Consider the following 25,512-nt stretch of genomic DNA (forward strand, 5'->3'; position numbering starts at 1 on the left):
AAGTTCAGGGATGAGGGCCGAGGTAAGAAGCCGGCCAAAGAAGAAGATGAATTCATAGAACTTGAATTTGAATGCAATGTTATTAGCAGGGGTTTTAGTGGAGGAGGTGATACCATGAATGTCAGGAGGAAGTACTTAAGAGATGTGCTTTCGATACGAGAGCGGCCTAAGTTTAAAGAAGCCGAAACCACTACTATTTTTTACTAAGAAAGAGTTGGAGGACGTCATGCCGGGACACGTTGATGGGTTAGTTATCGCCGGTACATTAGTCAACCGTAAAGTCAAGAAAATATTCGTGGATAACGGCAGCTGTGCCGACATAATTCTGTGGCAGGCATTCCAAAAAATGAACCTAGATGTGGAAGATTTGAAACCCTGCAACACGGCTTTGATTGCATTCAATGGCTGTGATACTATCCCCAAGGGGTACATTGACCTGAGGCTTACCTTGGGAACAAAGGAGGCTTACAAGTCGGAAATGGTAAGATTCATAGTAGCTGACTTCCCGTCGGAGTATAACGTAATTCTAGGAAGGCCAACTATCCACGATTGGGATATGCTGGTCTCCACCAAGCATCAGAAGCTCAAGATGATCGGTAAGCAGAACACGGTCATCATCATTGCTGTGGATCAAAAAGAATCTCGGGACTGCTTTTTTAAGTTAGTTAGAGCAGTAGAAAATAACCTTAAGACTCCTGCCGGGGTGAACCCCAATAATAAGCAGGATAGTTCGGGGAAGAAGGGAACAACATCGATTAACTTGGTGGAGTTGGACATGAGGGATGAAACTCAGATCCCGAGGTCGGAACCTGATGGAGAGTTGGAGGAGGTAGTCATTGGAGAAGAAACTCAAGCAGCCAAAACATAAAAGGCCCTGGCGAATGAGGACAAAATTCGACTTACTGAGTGCCTAAGAAGGAACGTGGACGTCTTTGCTTGGAAATCCTCAGAGATACTTGGAGTGGACCCTCATTTTTGTTGTCACAAGCTCGCAGTATACCCGGGATCTAAGCCGGTAGCCCAGAAGAAAAGGAAGCTCATCGCGGAACGTCGGCAAGTACTGGAAGGTCATGTGAGGGAGTTGCTGGAAGCAGGATTCATCAGAGAAATACAATACACAACCTGGCTATCTAATGTGGTGATGGTAAAAAAGCAAAATGGGAAATAGAGGGTGTGTACGGACTACACTGACCTGAATAAGGTATGTCCCAAAGATGCATACCCCATGCCCAATATAGATCAGCTCGTTGACAACTCATCCGGGTTCCAGATGTTATCCTTCATGGATGCATATTCGGGGTATAACCAGATCCCACTACACCCCGAAGACCAAGAGAAAACTGCTTTCATCGCTGAGAAGGAAAACAATTGTTATAATGAGATGCCCTTTGGAATGAAGAACTCAGGGGCCACCTACCAAAGAATGATGAATCAGGTATTCGCGGATTAGCTCGGCAAGAATGTGGATGTAAATATAGACGACATGATAGTCAAATCGATGAATTCAACAATGCACATTGAAGATCTAGAGCAGACTTTTAACGAACTGCGGCAGCACAACATTCGGTTAAACCCGGCTAAATGTACTTTTGGAGTCCTTGCAGGAGAATTCCTAGGATTCATGCTGACTCACAGGGGCATAGAAGCTAACTCGAACAAGTGCAGAGCCGTGCTGGAAATGAAGGCCCCGGACAGCAAAAAGGAGATCCAACAGTTGAATGGAAGGCTAGTTTCCCTAACTAGGTTTTTACCTCGGTCTGCAGAAACGGCACTACCTTTTTTCAAACTGTTACAAAAGGAGGTGCAATATGGCTGGACTTCGGAATGTGAGGCGGCATTCCAAGAAATTAAAAAGCAGCTGGCATCACCACCAGTCTTATCTATTCCAAGAGAAGGGGAGCCATTGAGAATGTATCTTTTTGTGGGAGATGTTGCTGTTAGCTCGGTCCTGGTTCAAGAAAATGAAGAGGGGCAGCAACCGATTTACTTCGTAAGTCGGCTCTTGCAGGGAGCAGAGCTCCGTTATCAAAAGTTAGAAAAGGTTGCTTTCACCTTACTAATCTCGGCTATAAGGCTTAGAGCATATTTCCAAGGACACTAGATTGTAGTCAGGTCAGACTTGCCAATTCGAAATTTTTTGCATAAGCCCGACTTAGCAGGAAGAATGATGGCTTGGGCTGTGGAATTATCAGAATTTGATATAGCTTTCGAAAACCGAAAGGCAATCAAATCTCAAGCATTGGCAGATTTTATCAGGGAGCTTACTTCAATCCAAAAGGAGAGCTTAACAAACCCAGACACCTGGAAAATCTATTTAGATGGGTCCTCAAACTCCAAAGGTAGCAGAGCCGGGGTAATTATTGAGAACCCGGAAAGGGTTTCGGTTGAATACTCCATGCAAATGAACTTTGAAACACCAAACAATCAGGCAAAATATGAAGCATTCATAGCCAGGCTTCAGCAGGCCAAGGAGCTCGGAGCAAGGAGACTACAAATCTATAGTGATTCACAACTGGTCACCTCCCAGATTGCAGGCAGCTACCAAGCTAAGGGACCGTTGTTGGCAAAATACTTGGATTCTGCAAGGCAGTTAATAGCGGAGTTCAAAAAAGTGGAGGTCAGTCATATTCTAAGGAATGAAAATAGCAGGGCTGACATACTGTCAAAGCTAGCAAGCACTAAAGGTTGGGGAAACCGCAGAACGGTGGTTGAGCAGAGTATCCCAGAACCTACATGTGTCATGTAGATAACCGAAGGCAAAGATTGGCGTGGCACCATCATTGATTACATGGAAAACGGGACGCTCCCCCCAAAAGGAGGAAGCTCGGAAGTTGGTTAAGGATGTCGCATTGTACACAATGGTAGAAGGGCAACCGTACAGGAAAAGAGCCTATTCCCCCTGCTAAAGTGTCTAAGCTTGGATAGGGCGAAATACTTCCTATCTAAAATCCATGAGGGGATAAATGGCCAGCACGTAGGGGGCAAGGCACTAGACCGGAAAGCTCTCAGAGCAGGCTATTTTTGGCCATCCATGGGTCATGACGCAAAGGAGCACGTACAGAATTGCGATCAATGCCAGAAGCACGATAAGAACCTGCTGGCACCACCAGAAGAGTTAAGCTTGATCACGGCTCCATGGCCTTTCTTTAAGGGGGGATGGACCTCTTGGGCCCATTTGCAGCGGCTGAAGGACAGTTAAAATGATTAATAGTGGCTGTCGATTACTTTACCAAATGGATAGAAGTAGAGCCAGTAGCAACAATTACCACGGCAAGGGTGCAGCGCTTCTTTGAAAGGAATTTGATCTGCAGGTTTAGGATTCCAGCCGAGGTGGTTACCGACAACGGGACCCAATTCACAAGCAAAACTTTCCAAGAATTAATGGTAAATCTTCACATTCAGCATCGTTTTGCTTCTGTAGAACATCCCCAGTCTAACGGCCAAGCCGAGGTGGCGAACCAAGTCATTATAGCCGGGTTACGCAAAAGGATGGAACAATATGCCAAGGGGAAGTGGATAGAAGAACTATGGTATATACTATGGGGATACAGAACCACGATGCAAACTTCTACTGGAGAAAGCCCGTTCAGGTTAACCTACGGTCCAAGCTTTATCGCAAAATGAAAAAGAAAACAATAAAAAATTAGCTGTGGAGCTTGATTTGATAGATGAAGCTCGGGTCACTGCTCATTGCAAAAATGTTGCAGCAAAACAGCTCGTGGCAAACCGATTCAACAAAAAAGTAAAGCCGCTATCATTCGTTTTGGGAGAGTTGGTTCTTCGAAGGGCAGATATCGGAGGACGAAATACGACTGGAGGAAAATTGGCTCCAAGATGGGAAGGACCATACAAAATTAAAGTTAAATTATCAAAAGGAGCTTACGTGCTAGAGACCCCACAGGGGAAATAGGTTAAAAGGACTTGGAATGCCGACAAACTGAAGAAATATTTTAGTTGAAATTTTTTTGCACTTTAATTGTAGTCCAAATCTTCAGTTCAATAAATTGAATAAATCATGTTTTCCAGACCTTCATTTCCGAGATTAAATCCGAGGTATTTGAAATTCTTGCCTAAGGGCAAGGTTGGCATTCTAGCCCGGCCAATAACGTCGAGGTATTTGAACCCTCTTGCCTAAGGGAAAGGTTGGAGTTCTAGCCCGGCCAATAACGTCGAGGCAAGGTTGGAGTTCTAGCCCGGCCAATAACGTCGAGGTATTTGAACCCTCTTGACTAAGGGCAAGGTTAGAGTTCTAGCCCGGCCAATAACGTCGAGGTATTTGAACCCTCTTGCCTAAGGGCAAGGTTGGAGTTCTAGCCCGGCTATCAACGTCGAGGTATTTGAACCTCTTGCCTAAAGTGCAAGCATGGAGTTCTAGCCCGGCTATCAACGTCGAGGTATTTTGAATTTCTTGCCTAGGGGAGAGATTGAGTTCTAGCCTGGCTATCAACGTCGAGGTATTTGAACCTCTTGCTACGGGCAAGTGGCCTGAAAGGTTCATGCTGGCCTATCAAGCTAAGGAGGGAAATTAAGGGGACGCCCTTACTTCCCTAACATCCTTACAAAAATAAGGGGGCCAGTCAAACAAACAAATATCGGTGCATATCAATCATGCACATTAACAAGGGCATAAAGCCAAATTCACCGTAAAAGTTAAAGATGTTTTTAAACAGGAGGAGTTCTCAAAATGGTCAGAAAGCAAAAAACAATAAAATTACAAGTCAAAACTGGCATTCCGGCTATTCACTCTGCACCGGGGTTATGCATCATTTCCCTCATCTCCGCCTCAAACTCGGTTCCAGATGCCTCTATCCCCGCATTGGTTCCAGCTGCCTCAACCCTTGGAGTAATCCCAACTTGTGAGGTGCTACCTTCTGGCAGGCTCTGATTAGATGAAGGAGGGGGAAAATAAACCCCGCCGCGAACATAGCCAAAGCAGTGAAGCTGGTCGAGCCTTAAGGGGAATTCAGGGTTAAAATACCTTACCTGGTTAACAACATTTTTGAAAGGCACTTATGGTGGCCTTTTGAAGAGCGGATCGGTTAAAATCATAAGCCGTTTGTAAATTTTGAAGATCCGAATTCAACTTATCAATCTCAGCAGTCAACCCAGCAACCTTTAAATCCTTCTCCTCCAGCGCGTCAGATTGATCTTTGAACCGCTTTACGATGTTATCCTTACCAGGGGTAACGCCGACAGCGTCAGAAAAAAACTTCAGGTCTGCCTGGGATTTCTCCAAAGAAGTCTTTAATTCAACAGAATTATTTGTTAATTCCTCATTGACAAGAACAACTTTACCATACCTCACACGGAGCTCATCTAGCTCAGAAATAGTTTCAGAATTTTTTTCAAGCAACAAGGAATATGGTTTCACCATTGAGGCAGTCTTGAAAGTATAAAGCTCGGCCTTCTGGAGTTCTTCCATCTCGGCTCTCGAGATAATTCCAGAACAAAAAATTCAGGAGGAGGACAGACGACACCCCGAAACTCGGCTGTTACCCCTAAGTCCCACAACGCTCCCCTCCTAAGTCCGCTTGGGAGAGCGGCGAGAGCAGGAGTACCCCGAGGAAGAGTTATCACGGCAGCGTTCCACCCCCACTAGCCGAGATCGAAGGAGCTGGATTTGCATCAGTCTCCGTATTCTCGCAGTCGTCAGCGAGATCCAGGATGGAGACGCTAGAATTCAAAGCCAGGACGGAAGCTGCCGCAACCGGGCTGGCTGTCCTAGGTCTCTTCGCCGGGGGTGCAGGCGGAGCATAGGCTTAGCCTGTTAAGGACAAAATATAATCCAGACCTGGCCCTTCCTCTTCTTCGTCAAAATTCATGTCGGAATCTGCAAATAAAAACAAGTTATAACAGTAACAGGAAAATAACATAAGTAGCAAGGATTTAAATAGCGCAAAGCATACTGGTAGGCTCTGGGGTGGAATGAGATTTGGCTACTAAAGAGGCTGCGCTCAGATGACCCTTGGAATCCACATGGGCCAACAAATTCTTGCCATTATCCTTATCTTCTTGTGACAGCCTCAGCTTGAAGCCGGCAGGCTTGCGAAGGTGGTGATCCTGAGTCCAGTAGAGGGGAAAGATGGGTTCCCCATGATCACCAATGAACCATGGTCTCTTTCCCACCTCGGCCACCACTTTAAAGAAATAGGCTTTGAAGCCCTTGAAAGAATTGCTGTACACAGAAAATAGCCTTCGGGAGGGTTTGCTAACTCGGCCTCGAATGCTACTCCACCCCTTGAGTTCAGGAGGTTCCGAGCCGGTACGTGGAGTGTAAATGGTAAAAAAATGCAAAAACAGGGGAACAGTACATGGAAGGGACAAAGAGTCGCACAGTTGTTCAAAAGCAACAATATAAGCCCAGCCATTGGGATGGATCTGGGTTGGCGCGAGTAGCAGGTGATTTAGGAGTTGTATCTTAAACGGGGAGAAGGGAATGTGCCATTAAGTATATATAGGTGGTTTAAGTTTTAATCGCACTGTATTAGCGTTAGTAGCTACGCTTAGCATTTTTTTCCAAAAATTAGGATTCTGAACCTAGTCATTTTTCTAAGATTTGTCATATTTTTATTTTATTTTTTGCAGCACTTTGCCGGTACGCGCTTTTACGAAGCCAGTATCAGTTCTAACGCCAGTTCTCATTATTTCGACTCCAAACTTGTTATACTAGTCCTCTATATTATTCTAGGAATATATACACACTTTTCATAATTTTTCGAGATACTTCATTGGTACGCATTTATACCATGGAGCAGAACCGGTATCTGCATTTTTCGTCAGAAAAGTGACTTTCAACATTATTAACCACTTACCATTATTATTTAAGCCTTCTCATAATTATTAGGGTCAATTATAGAATTATCTCATCAATCTCATAATTAATTATATTCCTAATTTAACGGTGCAGGTTCTTACATTCAACCCACCTTTTAAGGATTTTGTCCGCAAAATCAGAAACATACTTTTCCGAAACTCGGAGTATTGCCGGAGAAGCTTGTCCTCTCGCTCCCAAGTACACTATTCAGGAGTTCTTCGTGTCCATTGCACTTTGACCATCGGAATAATCTTCCTCCTAAGCTTCTTCTCGCCACGATCGAGAATCTTGAGTGGTCTGACGGGAGTTTTCAAGTTCTCCCGAACTTCCACATCATCCGATTGCACCACGTGCGAAGGGTCTGCTATGTATTTCCGAAGCTGAGACACGTGAAACACGTCGTGAATGTTGGTCAAGTTCGGAGGCAAGGCAAGCCGGTAGGCAACAAGTCTTACTCTACCAAGAATCGGGTATGGCCCAATGAATCGCAGGCTAAGCTTCCTCACTCCGAGGGCCCGACCAACACCGGTGACAGGTGAAAGTCACACAAACACGTGCTCACCCTCACTGAACCCCAGTGGTCGATGCTTGACATCATAATAACTCTTCTGCCAATTCTCCGCCTGCTTCAGCTTTTCTCTGATCAACTGGATCTGCTGGATAGTATCTTGGACAAAGTCCAAGCCAAATAACTCCTTGTATCCAACATCAGACCAACATGTAGGAGTCCGACAACTCCTACCATACAACGCCACCTAGGGTGTCATGCTAGTATGGAAACTGTTGTTGTACGAAATCTCAACCAATGACAGGTACCTATCTCATGCTGAATCCTGCTCCAATGTGCAAGCCCTCAACATGTCCTCCAATGTTTGGATGGTCCGCTCAGTCTGAGGGTGATCAGTTGTACTCAATCTGAGGTCTGGTCTAAAAGCCAATATCCCGATTTCGGATGAAATCATTCCAGAAGGTTCAGACATTGATCAGGCCACGATAAAAAGAATCAGAGACAATGAAGGATTGGAAAGTGAGGAGGAAGAAGAAAAGGAAGAGAAAGAAGAAAAAGAAGGAAAGGAGGAAGAAGAAGAAGAAGCTGAAGTTTCGGGCAGTATGAAGGAAGAACCTCAGAAAACTCCAAGAAGGGAAAAACTTTCCTTTAAGAGAGCTTTTGCAAAGAGTGGACGAAGGCAGTTCCTAGTCGAGACAACTGACATGACTCAATGTCAAACTATGTTCGGTATCGGAGCAGACCTTCTCGCCACTCAAGTGCAAGCCTTAGAAGACACAGTTGGAAGGGAGCTGCAATCCCTGAAAGAAGCCAGCTTGCTCATTAACAAAGAAAAGGTGGCCCTGCAGAAGGAACTTGACCAAATAAAAAATGCTGGACCACTGCCTCTGAAATGGAAGATTGAGGAAGGAGAAGGATCTTCAACCTTGCAAAACACGATGAAAGACCTGGTGAAAGCAGTAGAGATGATGAACAAGAAAATGGAAGAAATGGAGCAAGCCCATGAAAAAAACAGAAAAGACTGGAAGGAAGAGATCAGGCTCTTGAAAGATGAATTGGTAAAGAACAAAGAGGAGGAGATTCAACTCTGATTGTACTACAGAGCTCGGGATCAAATCTTCGCCAGTAACTGGGGAGAAAAATTCAAGGGACAAACTCCATATCCACTGTTTCCAAATGTCTTCCCTCCAGAAGCAATAACAAATGCTCCGTTTAGCGGAGCAAGACAAGAAACTGGAGAGCATTAAGGGTCGCTACGGTGACCCCAGGTTCATTCGTTCCCTATCCTTTTTAACTTCTTTAAATCTGTTGGAATGAATGCCTGAAAGTTTTGTGGGGGAATGTTACTAACTTTGCTCTTAGATAAATGACTTATGTGGTGTACCAGGGATTCGCCACCCTGTTTTATTTTAAAAATATTGTTTTTAATTTTCGTTAAGTTTACCGTCCTAAGTGTCCTGATCTACTCAATGATTCTTCTTGCCCAGGATTTTGCTCCTTGAGATGCCCTAAAGAGTTTACAGTTTCTAACAAAGCAACATAAGGCATCACTCTGATTTGGAGCAACACCATGCACAAAAAGCAGCACTCCAAAAATCGGACACTCTCTTATTCAGTGGACTTATTGAGTTACCAAGGAAAGAACTTCAGGCTGTTTAAGTAAATTACTCTGCTCTCTGTTTAAAAAAAAAAAAAAAGGGTCAGCTCCTCTGCTCCAAAAATTTCGCTCAAAGAGCTCAAGTCATCAAGAGGAGAGCAAGAGCCGCTCAAAGAGCATGCTGTTGAAGGTCAGCCTTATGCAAAGACAAGGGTAATTGACTTCCAGTTAAAAGACCTGAAAAGAAAGAAATAGAGAAGGGAGCTAAGAAGTAAGAGAAGAAATCAAGCCAAAAAGTTCAATCCGGAAGCAACTCTGTGGGAAACTGACTAAAAGAGTGGAAGAGGTCACACACACAATGAAGCTGGTGAAACTCACAAGTCAAATGAGTGCTCTAATGAAGCAATGGAAGGAGTTAAGTTGACTCTTCATTGATAATCTCAAGGAGCATTAGCCTGCCACAAGAAGACTGTTGGTTATGAAGGATTACTCGGGAAGAGTAATATCTAGTTTTGGGGTGATGATGGTCCTCAAAAGTTGAGGCCCATTAAGTGTAAATTGTTCCACAAAACCCATGTTTGGTTATAAATCACTCCCTTCAACCTTCTTCTTTCCATATAGAGCAACTGTTTTGAATAGTGGACCAGAGCAATACCGAAAGTGGGAATTAAGGTAGACCTGGAGCAAATTTAACATTATCTTTTTCACATATGACTATTGGGTTAGTTTGCTTTGTTCAGGACACCTAAGGCCCATCATAAGGAACCACAAAATGAAGAGAGAAGAAGGAGTGTTGCGCAGAAAGGAAAAGAAAAACCTGTTGTAGTACAACAGCAGTCAAAGGAAGCAATGGGAAGCCGCCACGTCAGCCACAACAGAGAAGGTGGAGGTGCTACCTCTGCTACAGTACGAAAGCAAAGGAGCTGAGCAATCAAAAGCAGCCACGTCAGCTGCAGCAGAAGGAGTGGAAGTGCCTCCCTGAATCCGATACTCCTACTCACAAAGGGAGCCAAAAGCAAGGGGGATCATCTCCATTTAAGGCCAAGCTGGCAAAAAGCAAAGCTACCATTGGAGAGGATTTAAACAAAGCACAACCCTTGATGAAAGGAACAATGGAGATCAAATGAAGAACCCTATAAAAGGAACAAGCAATCCTCATGAAAGGAGATCAGCGCCCATCCTAGGACTCGTTATTTTTCTTTGTTTTTTTTCTTTTTTTGTAAAAATGCTCACTTGGAGCTAACTTCCTCTAAGTGGGTGAGGGTTCCATAGAAGTAATCCCTTTTGTCTTAGGATAACTTTGTAAGGAACACATATTTTATAAATGAATTTTGAGTTGATCTTTGGTTTAATTTATTGATTTTGTGAAACCCTTTGGGCTGACAACCTCATCCCGGGACCACTCGGTTGATGAAACACTGACAAAGGCGTGTGGAGCATTATCAAGATCCTGGGGTAGTTTAGCCTGAAGAAAGGAGGGAGAAACACCTGGAATGGGGAGCATTGCCATGTGAATCCATGCTCTTTTGAGAAGGCAGCATGGTTTCCTTGAATATAACTCCAAGTACTATGGAGTAACGTGGAGAGTAAGGCCTTACCCTCTGCTTACCTATAGCAAAGCAAGGGAAGGAGCAAAATCCACTTATAAACTATGCTACCAAGAAGGGTTAACCATGGGGATGAAAACATGGAACCCATAACACCTACTTGACTTTTTCTGAAATTCATCTTAACTCAAACTTCTATCACAACCTTTTCCTCACGATAACTGAACTGTGTTTTACCAGCTGACGCTCTTACTTTCATTTCGTTGATTGCTCTTGAAGTTACTTAAATTGATGCCTTTTTATTCGATGACCGTGCTAAGTCATTCACTGCTCTCATCTGGTCCAGAATGGTTAACATTGTTTAACTAGCTGCCCAGAGATTGCTCTGTGTGAAGCTTAGCTGAGAATAGTACTTTCTTTTATTGCTCCATTTTACAAATTAAGTTTCCTTTAGCGCTTCTTACTTCACAACTGCTCCCTGAGGACGATACATCTGGGGCTACAATACCCTATATTGCTTGACACGTACGCTTGCGTATAGTTGAAGAGGGTTGCTCTTAGTCAGAGTAGATTGCTCCTGTTGGCAATCCTGATTATTACTCTGCACACTTGCTCTCTGAAAAGATATTCCCGAGCAGCTCTCGGTTTGACCAAGCAGCAGACTTCGTCAGTCTGTCCACAATGACCTAGATAGAGTCACAACTAGCCTGAGTCTTTGGCAATCCCACCACGAATTCCATGGAAATGCTCTCTCATTTCCATTCTGAAACCTCAAGAGGTTGAAGCTTACCATACGGCTTCTAGTGTTCTATTTTCACCTTCTGGAAAATCAAACACTTGGACACAAAAATAGCTGTGTCCTTCTCCATGCCCGACCACCAGTAATTTCTCTTCAAGTCTTGGTACATCTTTGTAGCACCAGGGTGGACAGTAAACTGGCCCTTATGAGCCTATGTCATCACCTCCTCAGTCAAAGCACCTCAAGGAACTACAACCCTCTTCTGAAAAGTCAACAAACCATCCTCATTCCAAGACACACCGTCTTGATTCTTCACATAGTCTAGGACTCTCTTTGCACCTGCGCCTCTTTAATCTTTTCCATGAGCTCATTTTCAACTTGCACAGTTTCCATTTCGAGAAGTGCACCCCCAAACAAAGAGATCACCGTCAGATCTCAAAACTGCTCTATAATTTCATAGTCACTCATCGTCAAACTGGATAGACTCACGGATTTTATGACTCAAAACATCAGCTTCCACATTGGCCTTGCCAGGATGGTACTTCAACTCAAAGTCGTAGTCCTTCAGATACTCCATCCATCTCCTCGGTCTCATGTTCAGCTAATTCTGATCAAACAGATACTTCAATCTCTAGTGGTCACTGAACACGAAAAACTTCATGCCAAAAAGATAATGCCTCCAAATCTTGAAAGCAAACACAATAGTAGCCAACTCCAAATCATGAGTCGGGTAGTTCTCCTCGTGAGGCTTCAACTGCCTCGAAGCATAGGCAATCACTTTGCCCAACTGCATCAACACATAGCCCAGCGATGTGCCTCTGGCATATGTAGTTTTCCAAGTTAAAAATGATAAGGATTAAGTCATAGAAGAACAGTTTATTTACATATTTGCTTATTATGTTGACTTTTCCATTTCAATGATATTTCTCACCTATTTGTTATGTTTTTATAGGGAGAAAGAAGGAGAAAAAAGAAAATTTAAAAGACTGTTGGCACGAATCTGCACGAGTGTTGGTTCTGAGCTGCACCAGATTCCCCTGGGCCACTTACCAGAGAAATAGCGCGATCAAGCGACATTGTGGCGCGATCCTGCGCCAGCTAGGTTGCAGGCCTACATTCTAGAGAAGTGGCGCAGTTTCGCGCCATAGTGGCGCGATCCCGCGCCAGTTTGCGAGAAAAATCACTGTGTTCTGAAAGGGCAATTTTGGAATAAGCGAACCAGGATTATAAAAAGAACGTTGTGAGGGTTTATTGAGAACACTTTTCGACGACAGAGAAACACAAGGATTCCAGAAGGAGGAGAGGAACAGAGGATTGTTCTTAGTCTTCTTTTTGTAATTACATTCTTTCATCTTTATCTTTTATAATTTTATGTCAGCCATGATCATGGTTGGCTAGTACTCTTTATTGTAGTTAGGGTCACAAACCCTATGTGAACCCTTGTTACAACAAATTGATTTATAACTACTCTTTTATATATTTATATTTATCTCTACTCTGTGCGTAATTTCTATCTTCATTGTTAGAATTGATCAATCTAATAGTTGATGATAGTTTGAGGGTAAGAACCCTAGATAGGAATATTGGGGTTTTTGATCTTGAAAGGGAGTAGGATAACAATTTGTATGCGTGCTAGGAATAGACGTATATATTATTACAGATGTTTAATTTATCGTGCTCATTGCTTAATCTCATGAGAAACATCGCAAGGAATTTGGGTTAAAGGGTTAACCTTGCAAGGAGTTGAGGGTTAGCTATTTAATATTTTTAGATGATAAATTATCTGAGTATTTATTTAAATGAGTATTTTAAATCAATCCAGAGTAAAAGGTGGGATCATATGGTGAGTGCACTCTAGCTACAATGGCTTTTTATATTTTATAAAATCAATCTCTGTTTTATTTTTCATAACAAAAATCTAAAAATACGTTTTTATCTTAGTTCTTATTGTTACTCAAATGCAAAATATTTTTCACATCTATTTGAATTCTTTCCGTCTTAAAAGGAACAATTGTTTGATATTTGATCACAATCCCTGTGGAGACGATACTTTTCTTATCACTGTATTACTTGTGCGATCGGTACACTTGCCGGTGAGCATCACCCAGCCCCTTTCCGGAGGCATCAGTGTAAAGCTCAACCTCCTCAGCAGGATCGGGAAGGACCAACACAAGTGCAGTCATCAGTCTCTCCTTCAACTCCTAAAAGTACTCCCCACATTCGTGAGTCCACACAAAAGGAGTCTCCTTCTGGGTAAGACGAGTCAAAGGTAGAAACAACATGGAGAATCCCTTGATGAACCTCCTGTAGTAACCAGCCAAACCCAAGAAACTCCTCACTTTAGTAACCGTCTTGCGCCTCTCCCAATCTAGCATGGCCTCAATCTTGTTCGGGTCAACTGTAACTCCTTCTGCAAAAATCACATGCCCATGGAACTTCACCAACTTGAGTCAGAACTCACATTTCGAAGGTTTAGCATAAAGCTTTTTCTCCTTCAGCACTTGTAACACAATCCTCAAATGCTACGCGTGCTCCTCCTTCGTTTTGGAGTAAATCAAAATATCGTCAATAAAGACAATCACAAATTGGTCCAAATACGGCTGGAAAATAAATGTAGTCCATGAACACTGCGGGTGCATTGGTGAGTCCAAACAGGATCACCAAATACTTATAGTGACCGTACTTCAAGCGAATCGCAGACTTGGGGACATCCTCCGGCTTAACTTGAATCTGATGGTACCCGGACCGGAGATCAATCTTCGAGTACACACAAGCACCATTAAGTTGATCCAACAGATCATCAATACGAGTAAGGGGATACTTGTTCTTGATTGTCACCTTGTTCAGCTGCCTGTAGTAGGTGCAAAATCGCATAGTCCCGTCTTTCTTTTTCACAAAGATGACCGATGCTCCCCATGGAGACACTCGGTCAGATGAAGTCTTTCGCCGAAAGATCCTCAATGTGCTTCTTCAGCTCTGCCAACTCTGGTGGTGACATCCGATATGGAGCTAAAGAAATAGGCCCCACATCAGGCAACAAATATATGGAGAACTCTATCTCCCGCTGTGGCGGAAACTCAGGAATCTCCTCAGGAAACACCTCGAGGAATTCCTTCACCACAGGAATGCCAGCGATATCCTCCTGTGTCCCACTCACCAAACCTCCCACCATGACATATCCAAATGCCCCTGCTCTCAAGGCTCTCCTAGCCTGCAACATTGAAATATAAGGCAAGGAACAGGCTGTGAAATCACTCGGAGACATCGCCACTCACTTGGCACAACAATCAATCATCACATAGTTCTTGGACAACCAATCCATGCCAAGGATGATTTTCAAATTATCCATCGGCAATCCTATCAGATCCACCAAAAACTCACGACCATCCCACTGAAACACGACATCTCGATGTATAGTGGAGGTATCACACCTTTCTCCGATGACGGTTGTCACCCGCGATGGTGGAGAAAGCACATCACTGGGCAACTTAAGCCCCACTGCAATCGGTGTTGCAATAAAAGAATGCATAGCCCCAGAGTCAAATAATACATCAATAGCAAATCCTCCAATGGAAGCAGTACCTCTGACAAGGTCAGGGGTGGCAATTCGTGTTCATGGGTCGGGTTCAGGTCAACCTGGGTCTGACACGAACACGAATAGGCTCAACCCGAACATGACACGATTAACAATTCGTGTTACAAATCTCAACCCGAACACGACCTGTTGATTAAACAGGTTGACACGATACAACCCGAATTTGAACATAACCTATTTTTACACGACACGACCTTGACCCAACTCTATCAGCGCCCTCAACATTTGCATCTCGAGCATCAACCTCATGCTCCATAAGTTCAGTGCTATTTGTGATTCAAAATCCATCTACATATACAAATGATGACAATAATATAAATAAGAAATTTATATAAAAAATAAAATCCAAGTAACTAATAAAAAAAATAACAACATACCGTGGTTAGTGGTTAATGACTTACTGTGTATATTGTGTAACAAATTATTGTGATATATTATGTTTTTTATTTTTTTTAAAAAGAAATTTGATGCAGACTATAACTGGTTCATGTATCAATCAGAACACACTTGGAAATGTTACGCAATTTGTCTTCTTCAATTATTTTGCATTTTTTTAATCAACTTTGATATCTTCATTGTTTTTAATCAATTTGTTCCTTCCTCCCTACTTTACAGATTCCTTTTTAGCTACATAGGAACTCCAGCGCATATATGGGGAAGACGAAGTGAAAAGGAGGAACAATGTAACAAAGCAAAGAGAGAGATGGGAAGCGAAGACCTAGAAAACAAAGATAGAGATGGGCAACGACTATAATAAAACAAAGACGTTGAACAATTTATTCATACCTGTATGGTTGAGGTGGAATAAGGTTTGCAGACAGAGATGGGAAGCAGAGAGAGAGATCAGTACCAGCCGATGCGTTGCGCCGCGGAGAGTGGAAAAAGAACCCTAACATTTAGTTTTTATACCATGAGATAAAATGACCATAATAACCCTATAAAATTGCGGGTCAGCAGGTTCACGCGTTAACCTGTAACCCGACACGAATTTTTTCGTGTTGTTTTTCTTCAACCTGAACACGACCTATTTATTAAACGGGTTGACCCGAACACAAAAATTTCGTGTTGTTTTTCTCAGAGCTCGGTCTGACTGCTGCCGATCCAAGGTGTAAACACGACCGGTGGCAGGTGGCACTGCAGGTGCCGATGTTGGTGGAAGGGGGACCATCTGAAGTGGAACTGCCTGAACTGCTGCAGCTCTCGCGGTCGACGAAGGGCAATCCCTGGAATAGTGGCCCGCCTGTCCACACTAAAAGCAGATCAACTGGCCGGTAGCACACGGCCCCACATGAAATTTCCCACATCTGAGCATCTGGGAGTATGAGGTCTAATTGAACTCCCCTGCGTAGAATTCCTCTTGAACTGGATAGGCGCCTGCCTAGCAGCCAACTGTTTTCCCTTTCCCTTACCAGAAAACTTCCTGTCCTTCTAGGAAGTGGAACTACCAGCTCCCTTAATCTCTGCAACCTTGGCCCTCTTGTCCTTGCTCACAATATAGACATCCTCGATGTCCCTACACTGCTGCACCAACGTACCAAAATCTTTAGATGCAACACCAGCAATCCGATCAGCTATCTCCTCATTAATTCCCCAACGGAACTTAGTAGCCAAGAATGTCGGAGTATGCATAGCGATCCTAAAATGTGCAAACTTGACCAGTTCATTGAACTTAGCCAAATACTCGTCCACAGACAACGAGCCCTGCACTAGCCTGTCAAACTCTGCCTGTTTCCGCTCCTTAGCGTCATAAGGAAAGTATCTGCCCAAAAAGCAATACTCGAAGAATGGCCATGTAATCACATGACCCTACATCTCGTAGACGTGAGAGGTGTTCATGCACCACTCATGAGCATCGCCTTCCAGCATATAAGTTGCAAACATCAACTTTTACGGATCAGTGCTCTGCATTACTCGGAAGATCTCATCCAATGCCCTAAGCCATCTAGCCGCAGCAATAGGATCATAGGATCCATCAAAGGAAGGTGGCTTATACTTGCGGAAAGCATTAAGCCGGTGGTCAATCACATCACGATCCTCAGCTGGCTCTAAGTAAGGTAGCAACACCCCAGTGAGCTAACTGGCACCCTCAACGTTACTCTGGCTATCATTCCGGAGACTAGGTGGAGGTGGTGGCGGAGGGAACTGACCCTCGTTGCGGCCATCCCGCATCTCCTCTAGCATGATCCTTATCATGGTCATGTTCGCCATCCTGTTCGCCTCAAGAACATCTTCTATGACCTTCCGGTTCGCCTCTCGAATGGCATCCATCATCGCCAGGTTGGCCAATCTAGCAGCCTCTTGATCGAATAGTCTAGCCGCCTGCATCTCATCCAATGCAGTCATGATCGGGTCGGGTTTACCCTTAGTCGTCTCACGGTTTCTCCTTGGCATTACCATGACTCTACCCAAGTTACACAATGAATGAGTTGATCAGGCTCACGCAATGTGGTCACGATTACATCATCATAGCAAAACTCAACAGAGAAAACACACAAGACAAGACACACATCAATACATCCTAAGTTATTGCAATACATACAGGATTTTCTCTAGAAAGTGCTCTGATACCATAAAATGTAACACCCCGTGTATACCCGATTTGTTATCATGTCATCGTATTAAGCCACGCTTAATTAAAATGTGGAAATAAATTTTTCTTTTCAATTATGATGTCATTATCATTTACCGAGTTGATTACTTAATCTCTTTTCAAAACATAGCCTGTATGTAAATTGCAATAAAACAACTAACTGGAATACCTCAATATATAAATAACTGTGAGTATCTAAATCACGGAGCTACAACACGTAGTCCGGACCATAATCCTAATACATTAATATAACTCAGATCTAAAATAAGACATAGTCAATCAATGATGCATGGACAACCCCCATGCTCACCAAATAAGGCAACAAGCCCAACAGAGTCTCCACAACAAAATCATAATAATAACATTAAGCATGTCAGCATCCAAGCATAATAGTATATCAGCAAGCATATCACATCAGCTCCGGCCTCCTGTCGCTCGAGGTCTCAACTCCCGAGTTACCTGAACCTGAAAATGTGCCCCAAACGTGGGGTGAGATCTCTAAACAGAAATCTCAGTAAGACAAAAGGTCCTCAAGGATTTCTCCACCCCAAGCTCACTTACATATGCAATATAAGTTCAAAAGCAGTAATATAATATAAGTTCCAAAATTAGTGCAATGTAGTAGAATAATCATATCATGTGTGTCAACTATTCTACTGGCCAGAGAAATACAGAATTTACATACGTCTATTACCTACAATCAGTGCAAGTCACGACTTGCACCCACCCACAGAATCACCCTATGGTATGTCTCCTACATACACAGGCTGACTGTCTAGGTGGAACAACACATGCATATTATAAGCACTTGCACATAACAGCTCAACAGCATTTCAGATATAAATACATGAAAACACATCATGCATATAAACCATCCCCCATGGGGTATGGTGGAACCAACAATGGCTAAACCGAGGACACGAAAGCTTACTTCGCAAGCTAACTATCCAACCAAGAGTCCAACCAAGGCCAAAGTCCACAAACAGCAGAATCACAATCTTTTTTAGACCAACAACCATATCAACAATCATAATCTACAAGCATATGACATAAAGACAACACTTTTCTTTTACGTTTCATGTCTTTAGGTTCCTCACAAAGCCATAAGCCCTTAATCACTATGATTCTGACTTAGTTAATTATTACAGAGGTTCAACTTAACCAATCATGGGTCCATAAACCCATGATACAGTTCTGTCTGAACAGAACCCTCACTGTCTCAAAATTCTCAGAATATCCGGATATTTGTCGGGGCATATCCGGATATCCATATCCGGATATCTCCCACCCCATATCCAGATATCAAATCCGGATATCTCCCACCCCATATCCAGATATCAATATCCGGATATTTCGCGACAGAATGCAATTTTTGCATTTTATCACTTCAAGGTTGTATTTTTAACCCATTAATACGTCCAAGCATGCATTTTTAAACACTTTTTGGTTTATGTTCATGTTGGTTACCCATTCAACTCATTAACATGCCAAGACTCAACCTTTAAATAAGGAAAACTCATAATCAAGGTAGGGAACATACCCAAAGCTTCAAAACAGAAAAGAGATGTGCTCTTGGAGCTCTCTATGAAGCTCCCATGGTTCTGACTTCAATGTGCACGAAAATGGCACACCAAGAAGGGTCCTTTCTCCTCAAAGATCACACCTTAAAGCTTAAAATGCCAAGTAAAAGGTCTCTTCTCTAACAACTCAGAAAACAGCCCTCATACACTCAAGAAAAGAGGCTACCAAACTCATAAATGTCAAGACTTTCACCTACTCAAGGGTAGAGCACACTCATTCAAGGAACTTTGGTGAAGAAAGTAGGAGGAAATATGCTCTCTTGGAGCTTCAATGGAGGAAAAGAGGGTGGCAAGGTGGCTGACTCCAAGCTTCAGAATTTCTCATGTAGAAGGCACTAAAATGACCTAGGATCATGTGTCATTAAGTATATATAGGTGGTTTAAGTTTTAATCGCACTGTATTAGCGCTAATAGCTACGCTTAGCATTTTAATCTGAAACTTAGGGTTCTAAACCTGGTCATTATTTTAAGATTTGTCATATTTTTATTTTATTTTTCGCAACATTTTACCGGTACGCGCTTTTGCAAGGCCGGTATCAGTTCAGTTCTCATTATTTCGACTCTAAACTTGTTATGATAGTCCTATATATTATTTCCAGGAATATATACACACTTTTCATAATTTTCTGGGATACTTCATCGGTACACATTTATACCATGGAGCAGAATAGGTATCTGCACTTTTCGTCAGAAAAGCGACTTTCAACATTATTAACCACTTACCATAATTATTTAAGCATTCTCATAATTATTAGGGTCAATTATGAAATTATCTCATTAATCTATAATTAATTAATTATATACCTAATTTAGCGGTGTTGGTTCTTACATAATCGGTAGGACATAAACGCTTCCATCTTGAGCTGCGACAAATTAAAAGTATTTCATGATACTTATTTTGTAAACAATGTACTCCAGACAAAGATTCCAAAAATGTCACGTCAATCAATATTTTTTATGATAACAAACAAATATGAAAAGAATATCTCAAGAGAGTTACAAGTTGCAACAATAAAAAATAGGTTTTAGAAGGAGAGTCCAACAAGTCTATAATAGCCAAATCCATCAAAATAATGAGAAAAATCAAAGAAGATCAAGATTCAAGCTAACTGAAAGAATCTTAGTCCAAAGACCTTCCAAGGAGTAAATATTTCTCAAAATGCATAATACATGGCATGTGATTCTTGAAAATGATTTGAAAATTTCACAAAAATTCTTCTTGACATGAATTAGAACCTTAAAATAACTTTTTAAAGTTAAGAATGTTGAAACTATAGGTCACCAAAACTAATGCATTGAAGTTTTAATTATTACAAATGCACCAACTTGCTTAACATGCTTGCACAACTTGGACAATAGTGCAACAAGTCCCAAATGAAGTTAGAAGATCAAGGTAATATACAAAAGTGAAGAAGTAACTAAAATATGCAAAGTCAACATCAAAGTCAAAGTTTTCAAGTGAAGAAAGACTCTAAATACAATTATGACCTGAAGACCAAAGAAGTAATTTGAAGACTCAAGAGTATATTGTTGGTAATGTTAATTAAAGTCTTGAAAATGTTGAGAACTGAATTTATTGAGATGTATCTCTCAAGGTTGCATTTAGAAGTCATAAACTCATGCATTGAGAGAATCACATGCTTGACCATACATACAAGTCTCACATACATGGAAACTAAGGAAAGAAGATTTAAAAGTTTTATTTTTAATCCAAATATATTTTTTCAAGATTTGATTTTTAATTTGAAAAAGAAAAAGTTAATTTGAGATTAATTTCCCTTTTGAAAAATTTGATTTGATTTTTTCAAGATTTGGTTTATGATATGAAAAAGAAAATTTTAATTTGAGATTAATTTCCTTTTTAAAAGATTTAATTTGATTTTATCTAATTTTGGAAAGTATTTGAAGATTTTGATTTTATTTTCAAATAGATAATTTGGGAAATTTTGTTAAAAATCGTGATACAATATCTAGTGTAAAATTTTAGATAATTTTTTTTAGGATTTGATTTTGAGAAAAAATCTACAAATATCATACCTTGAGTCCTTATTCAAAGTTCTTTTTGACAATTAAGAGATAAATAACTTAGATCATTGAGAAACAAGGATTAAACACCATTTAGGCTATGTTTTGTATATTTTGAGAGAGATCTCAATATTCTTCTTCTTTTCTTTTTTTCTTTTGAAATCTTTTGTAATTGTGAATGTATAGAGACTCTTCTACTACTGTTAGAACATTTTTTAACATTGTGATTGGTTTTGAGACGACGATTGGAGTTATCCTAAGGGGCTTAGGTTAAGAGTATTCAAGGTTTGGTCATAGTTATTGTAAAATTTCAATTGTGGATTTGTTTTTGGTACAAGTGGAGTGATCTTGAAGGTGTTCGGGTTGAGCGCGATTTAGGGAGATCATAGGTCTTGTAACTTTTTTTGTAAAACGGTTTCTTCAAGTACCGGTTGGAAACTTGATGATAGTAGTCGACTACCTCAGTCTAGATGTAGCTCTCAAGTGGTTAAAGAGTGAATCAGGATAAATCTTGGAGTCTTTCTCTTCATTCTGTTAACTCTTATATTATCGCTGCAATATCTTTGTTCTTGTATATTATCTGAATTATTTGAATTTTGTTTTTGGGTTGGGAAAGGTTATAATTTTGGTTTAACACGTTCTTGGTTATTTTCTTAAAAAAAAGATTTGATTTTATTTGTTTCTTTCAAAAGAAATTAAACACAATTCACCCCAATTTTGTTGTTATTTAGCCATGGTGAAATATCTCTGTTCTTGTATATTATTTGAATTATTTGAATTTTGTTTTTGGGTTGGGAAATGTTATAATTTTTGTAACACGTTCTTGGTTATTTTCTTAAAAAAAGGATTTGATTTTCTTTGTTTCTTTCAAAAGAAATTAAACACAATTCACCCCAATTTTGTTGTTATTTAGCCATTCTTTATTTAGATCTTAGGTTCTCTATTGCAGGTTTAATCACCTAGAAATAAAGATCCATAATATGGCTAGCTTTAATAATGATTTGCCTCAAAAGGGTGAAAGTTTTCTTTTGTTGGCCATAAACATAAAAGAGATAAAAATAAATAAAAAAATATGCAGAAGAGGCTACCTTTGCCCACCCTCAAACACGTTCAACCCAAGAATCATACAATATACATGCTAGGGTTAAAAATGTTACCTTTGATCGGATTAAAACTCTGGATCGATTGCGTTCTTAATAACAACTTGAAACTTGAAGAACACAAGTCCTCCGATGGAAATCCATGTAACAGCCTGTTGTACACCGGTATTGTTAACATTAATATAATATTAAGCACAGTTACAATCACAGCGATTCATTTATAAAAATGCGAATAAACTTTTTCCGATTATTACGCGAGCATTTTAAAACAATAAAAAGCGTAATAATTAAAAGCTTTGACCGTAACTGAAAACTTTTGCGGAATAATTATTTTAACTACTTTTACTTCTTACTTTAGTTATTATAAGTTACTAAGGGGTTCCCATAAACCCACTTAGCCAATTTCACAAACTTTCATTTTTACCTTTCCGAACATGGTTCACTAATTAATTTTCTGCGAACTCATCGCTCGTGATCACACCATCCTTTCGAGTTATATTTTTTTTCTTACTTAATTCTCTTTCTAATAAGCTATCACACGCTTTAATCGGAACTCATTTGCTCCGGTTATCGACGTTTGAAGTTGGATAAGCAAAATAGCCAACCAACCCCAAAACAGCTCAAAACCTCTCTCACTCTCTGAATTACTACAGCAAATTCACTCATCCAATTGCTCTCAAATTTTTATGCTAAAAACTAGACACCTCAAATTTCAATTTGATATATCATACGGTTAATTTGACTGAGAAACGAAGCGGGTATTAATTTCCCAAGACTGGTCCAGAACTGCTACATGTGCAGTAGGCACATGAGCAGTCTTCGTTCCTTCATTTTTTTCAAGTCGAATACCAACCCAGATTTTTCCCAAATTTTGACACAAGGTAGAGGACATCTCAACCTTCAAAATGGCGTATGGAACATCCCTATCGGACCTCTATGGAGGGAGATATGCTCTCCCAAAGTTCGTCCAAATATGCCAATTCTACAGAAAATTCGCTAGAGTTTCCTTTGTTTTTCCTTAAAATCCCCAATTTGTACAAGTTCACTAATGCCTCAAAGGTACCTATTAATCCAATAATAATCTAGTAATAATCCAATGGGTGGCACACACAAGGACCAACAATGCCTTGGGGCACTTACAACCCAATCCAGTTTATATTTATTACACCAACAGCTTATTTTAAAATCCATACATAGTTTCAATCACTAATTCTAATTTCATGCATATTTCATCATACAAGTACTCATAACCTAAAATAGGCCTAAAGCCCTTCCATCGTATCATGTCATGCATCAAGTACAATTACAATATTTACTTTACAATTTACAACTTAAAACTTAAACTTTAACTTACAATCTTCCAATATTACAACTTAAAGACAATTTACAACATAAACTGAATAACATAAACTACTAGACTTAGGCAAAATAACATGAACAAATATGCTAATGAAACTCATCCTACAAACATATGAGATGTTCATGCCCTAAGTCTAGCCTAGGCCACATGGCCAACAAAATGCGAAGTACTAAAGCACTCTATTGATCACTCTGCGGGCCTCTTGCCCACTGCCACCTCCTGAAATAAATGCCCCGAGACGGGGTGAGATATACGAATATATCTCAGTAACCCAGAGGTTCTGGAGAAAACTCTACCCAATGGTTCACTTCGATGCATATCAATAGTATAAAACAACCACTTTCAAAACGGGATAAAGCAAGGGGTTTAGAGAAACTGGGGAATATCGGGATATAAAATACGACGAAGCGGGATGGTAGCTACCAATACCACGCAACGTCCTCGGCATATATAGGCTCGGGTATCATCCAAGGTGTGTTCCAAGAACCACAACCATGATGCCCCAACCATCCATAACACCTGAGACAATCCTAGTGTGCTCCTATCCGGATCACACACCACAACCCTCGGTCAACTGGAACTCCCTCTCGGAGACCTATCCAGTGAAAGTCTGAAACGCCCGAAGGAAAAAACTGTCTACTGGCCAGAGACTCGGTACATAAGTACCCACAGTGATAATGTATGCATGCTCATGTTGTTCTACGCTACTCATATACACTTCCTACTGTTGCCATCAACTGGCAAGGTGGAACAGAAAATGGGAACAAGCCCCAGTACCAAGAGGTTACCTTAATTTGTTCTTTCACTTAGCTCCGCAGCAGCTATCTTCCAACTTGGTACACGACAAAATGCCTACACAGAGGACATTCCCAATCATTCAAAACTCAAACAATACATGCTAATTCACAATTATACATGCATTGATTCAATCACTTACCTCAATCCACTTGGTCCAGGACCAAGGGCAATCCATTGATTCATATTTCAGGATTCAAGTCGACGTACGGCAACCTATACAACCACGTACATATCATTGCATTTCTAGCTTTAATATATCATTCTAAGGCATTATCATCTAATACACATTTTCCAATTGAGCTCTCTAACATCCCACATCAACAATGCAAGGCTTAGGTCTCAAAATCAAATCATCACATTCAACCAATTAAAATGCAAGAACACTCACCCAAATGGAAGGTACAAGGCTCCTCCTAGCTATACTCCACCATTGGAGCACTTGGAAGCTCCAAGAACACAAAATTTCTCCCCAAAACCGCAGCTGTAAATTGGCAAGATCTCCTCAAGGAAGCAGTTTCAAGGTTCAAGAATGGTACCAATGTGTTTAGAATGTCTTTTCCAACAAATTTCAACATAAATTTTGTTGGATTTGGTGGAGAAATGAGTGATTAAAGTGAGGAGAAGGTTTTGAAGAAAAACTTGGTGCATTTCCATGGGGGGGCTATTTCCACGGGAAGTGGGAGGAGGGAAGGAGAGAGAGTGTGAAGAAAAAGTGAGTTTGACTCACTTAAGTCACAGGCGGGTCCCACACGCGTTTTAACTTTAATCAATCATCTAATTCCAACCACAAATTCATGACCTACGTATTTTTCTCGTCCATGTCATATTTTTGTTTCCTAAAAATACTGATAAAAATTCAAGCTTATCGGTACAATTATACCGCAGTATTTTACACCAGTAAAATCACTATTCATCAATTTTTCCAGAATTTGCCTAACCACTCGATTTTTCGTTCTGAATCCATTTCCAGGGTTATTTTTATCATCTGAGGGTTGCGTGTTGGTAATTACCGTTTTGCCCTTTCTTTGTATTTTAGCCTAATCTTTAGGATTTTCACTAATCCTTCACTTAAATACTCACTTAATATTATAAATATTTAATTTAGAAATGTGAGGTGTTATAATCCACACCACCTTGTTTTCTTGTAAGAGAAAAATGCTTCTTCGAACACCCAATGCACTTTAATGGTGGTCGTTCGACTCAAGAGAAGAGAGGATGGTGAGTGGTGCCTATGGTGATTCAAAGAGAGGGAGAGATAG

General features: G+C 40.9%; 2 protein-coding genes across 2 annotated transcripts; both read left to right on the plus strand.

Moving 5' to 3' along the window:
* Positions 1-226: 226 nt before the first annotated feature.
* LOC133300638 (uncharacterized) lies at positions 227-868 on the plus strand. The gene has a single exon (XM_061500215.1). The coding sequence runs from the start codon at positions 227-229 to the stop codon at positions 866-868; it is 642 nt and encodes a 213-aa protein (XP_061356199.1).
* A 1,299-nt stretch (positions 869-2,167) lies between these two features.
* On the plus strand, positions 2,168-2,746 carry LOC133300639 (uncharacterized). The gene has a single exon (XM_061500216.1). It carries the CDS (start codon positions 2,168-2,170, stop codon positions 2,744-2,746), a length of 579 nt encoding a protein of 192 aa, XP_061356200.1.
* The last annotated feature ends 22,766 nt before the right edge of the window (positions 2,747-25,512 follow it).

The sequence above is a fragment of the Gastrolobium bilobum genome, unplaced genomic scaffold (genome assembly GCF_033153095.1).
Source record: "Gastrolobium bilobum isolate Gb01-03AN ecotype WA unplaced genomic scaffold, APGP_CSIRO_Gbil_v1 utg14646, whole genome shotgun sequence".
Classification (NCBI taxonomy): Eukaryota; Viridiplantae; Streptophyta; class Magnoliopsida; order Fabales; family Fabaceae; genus Gastrolobium; species Gastrolobium bilobum.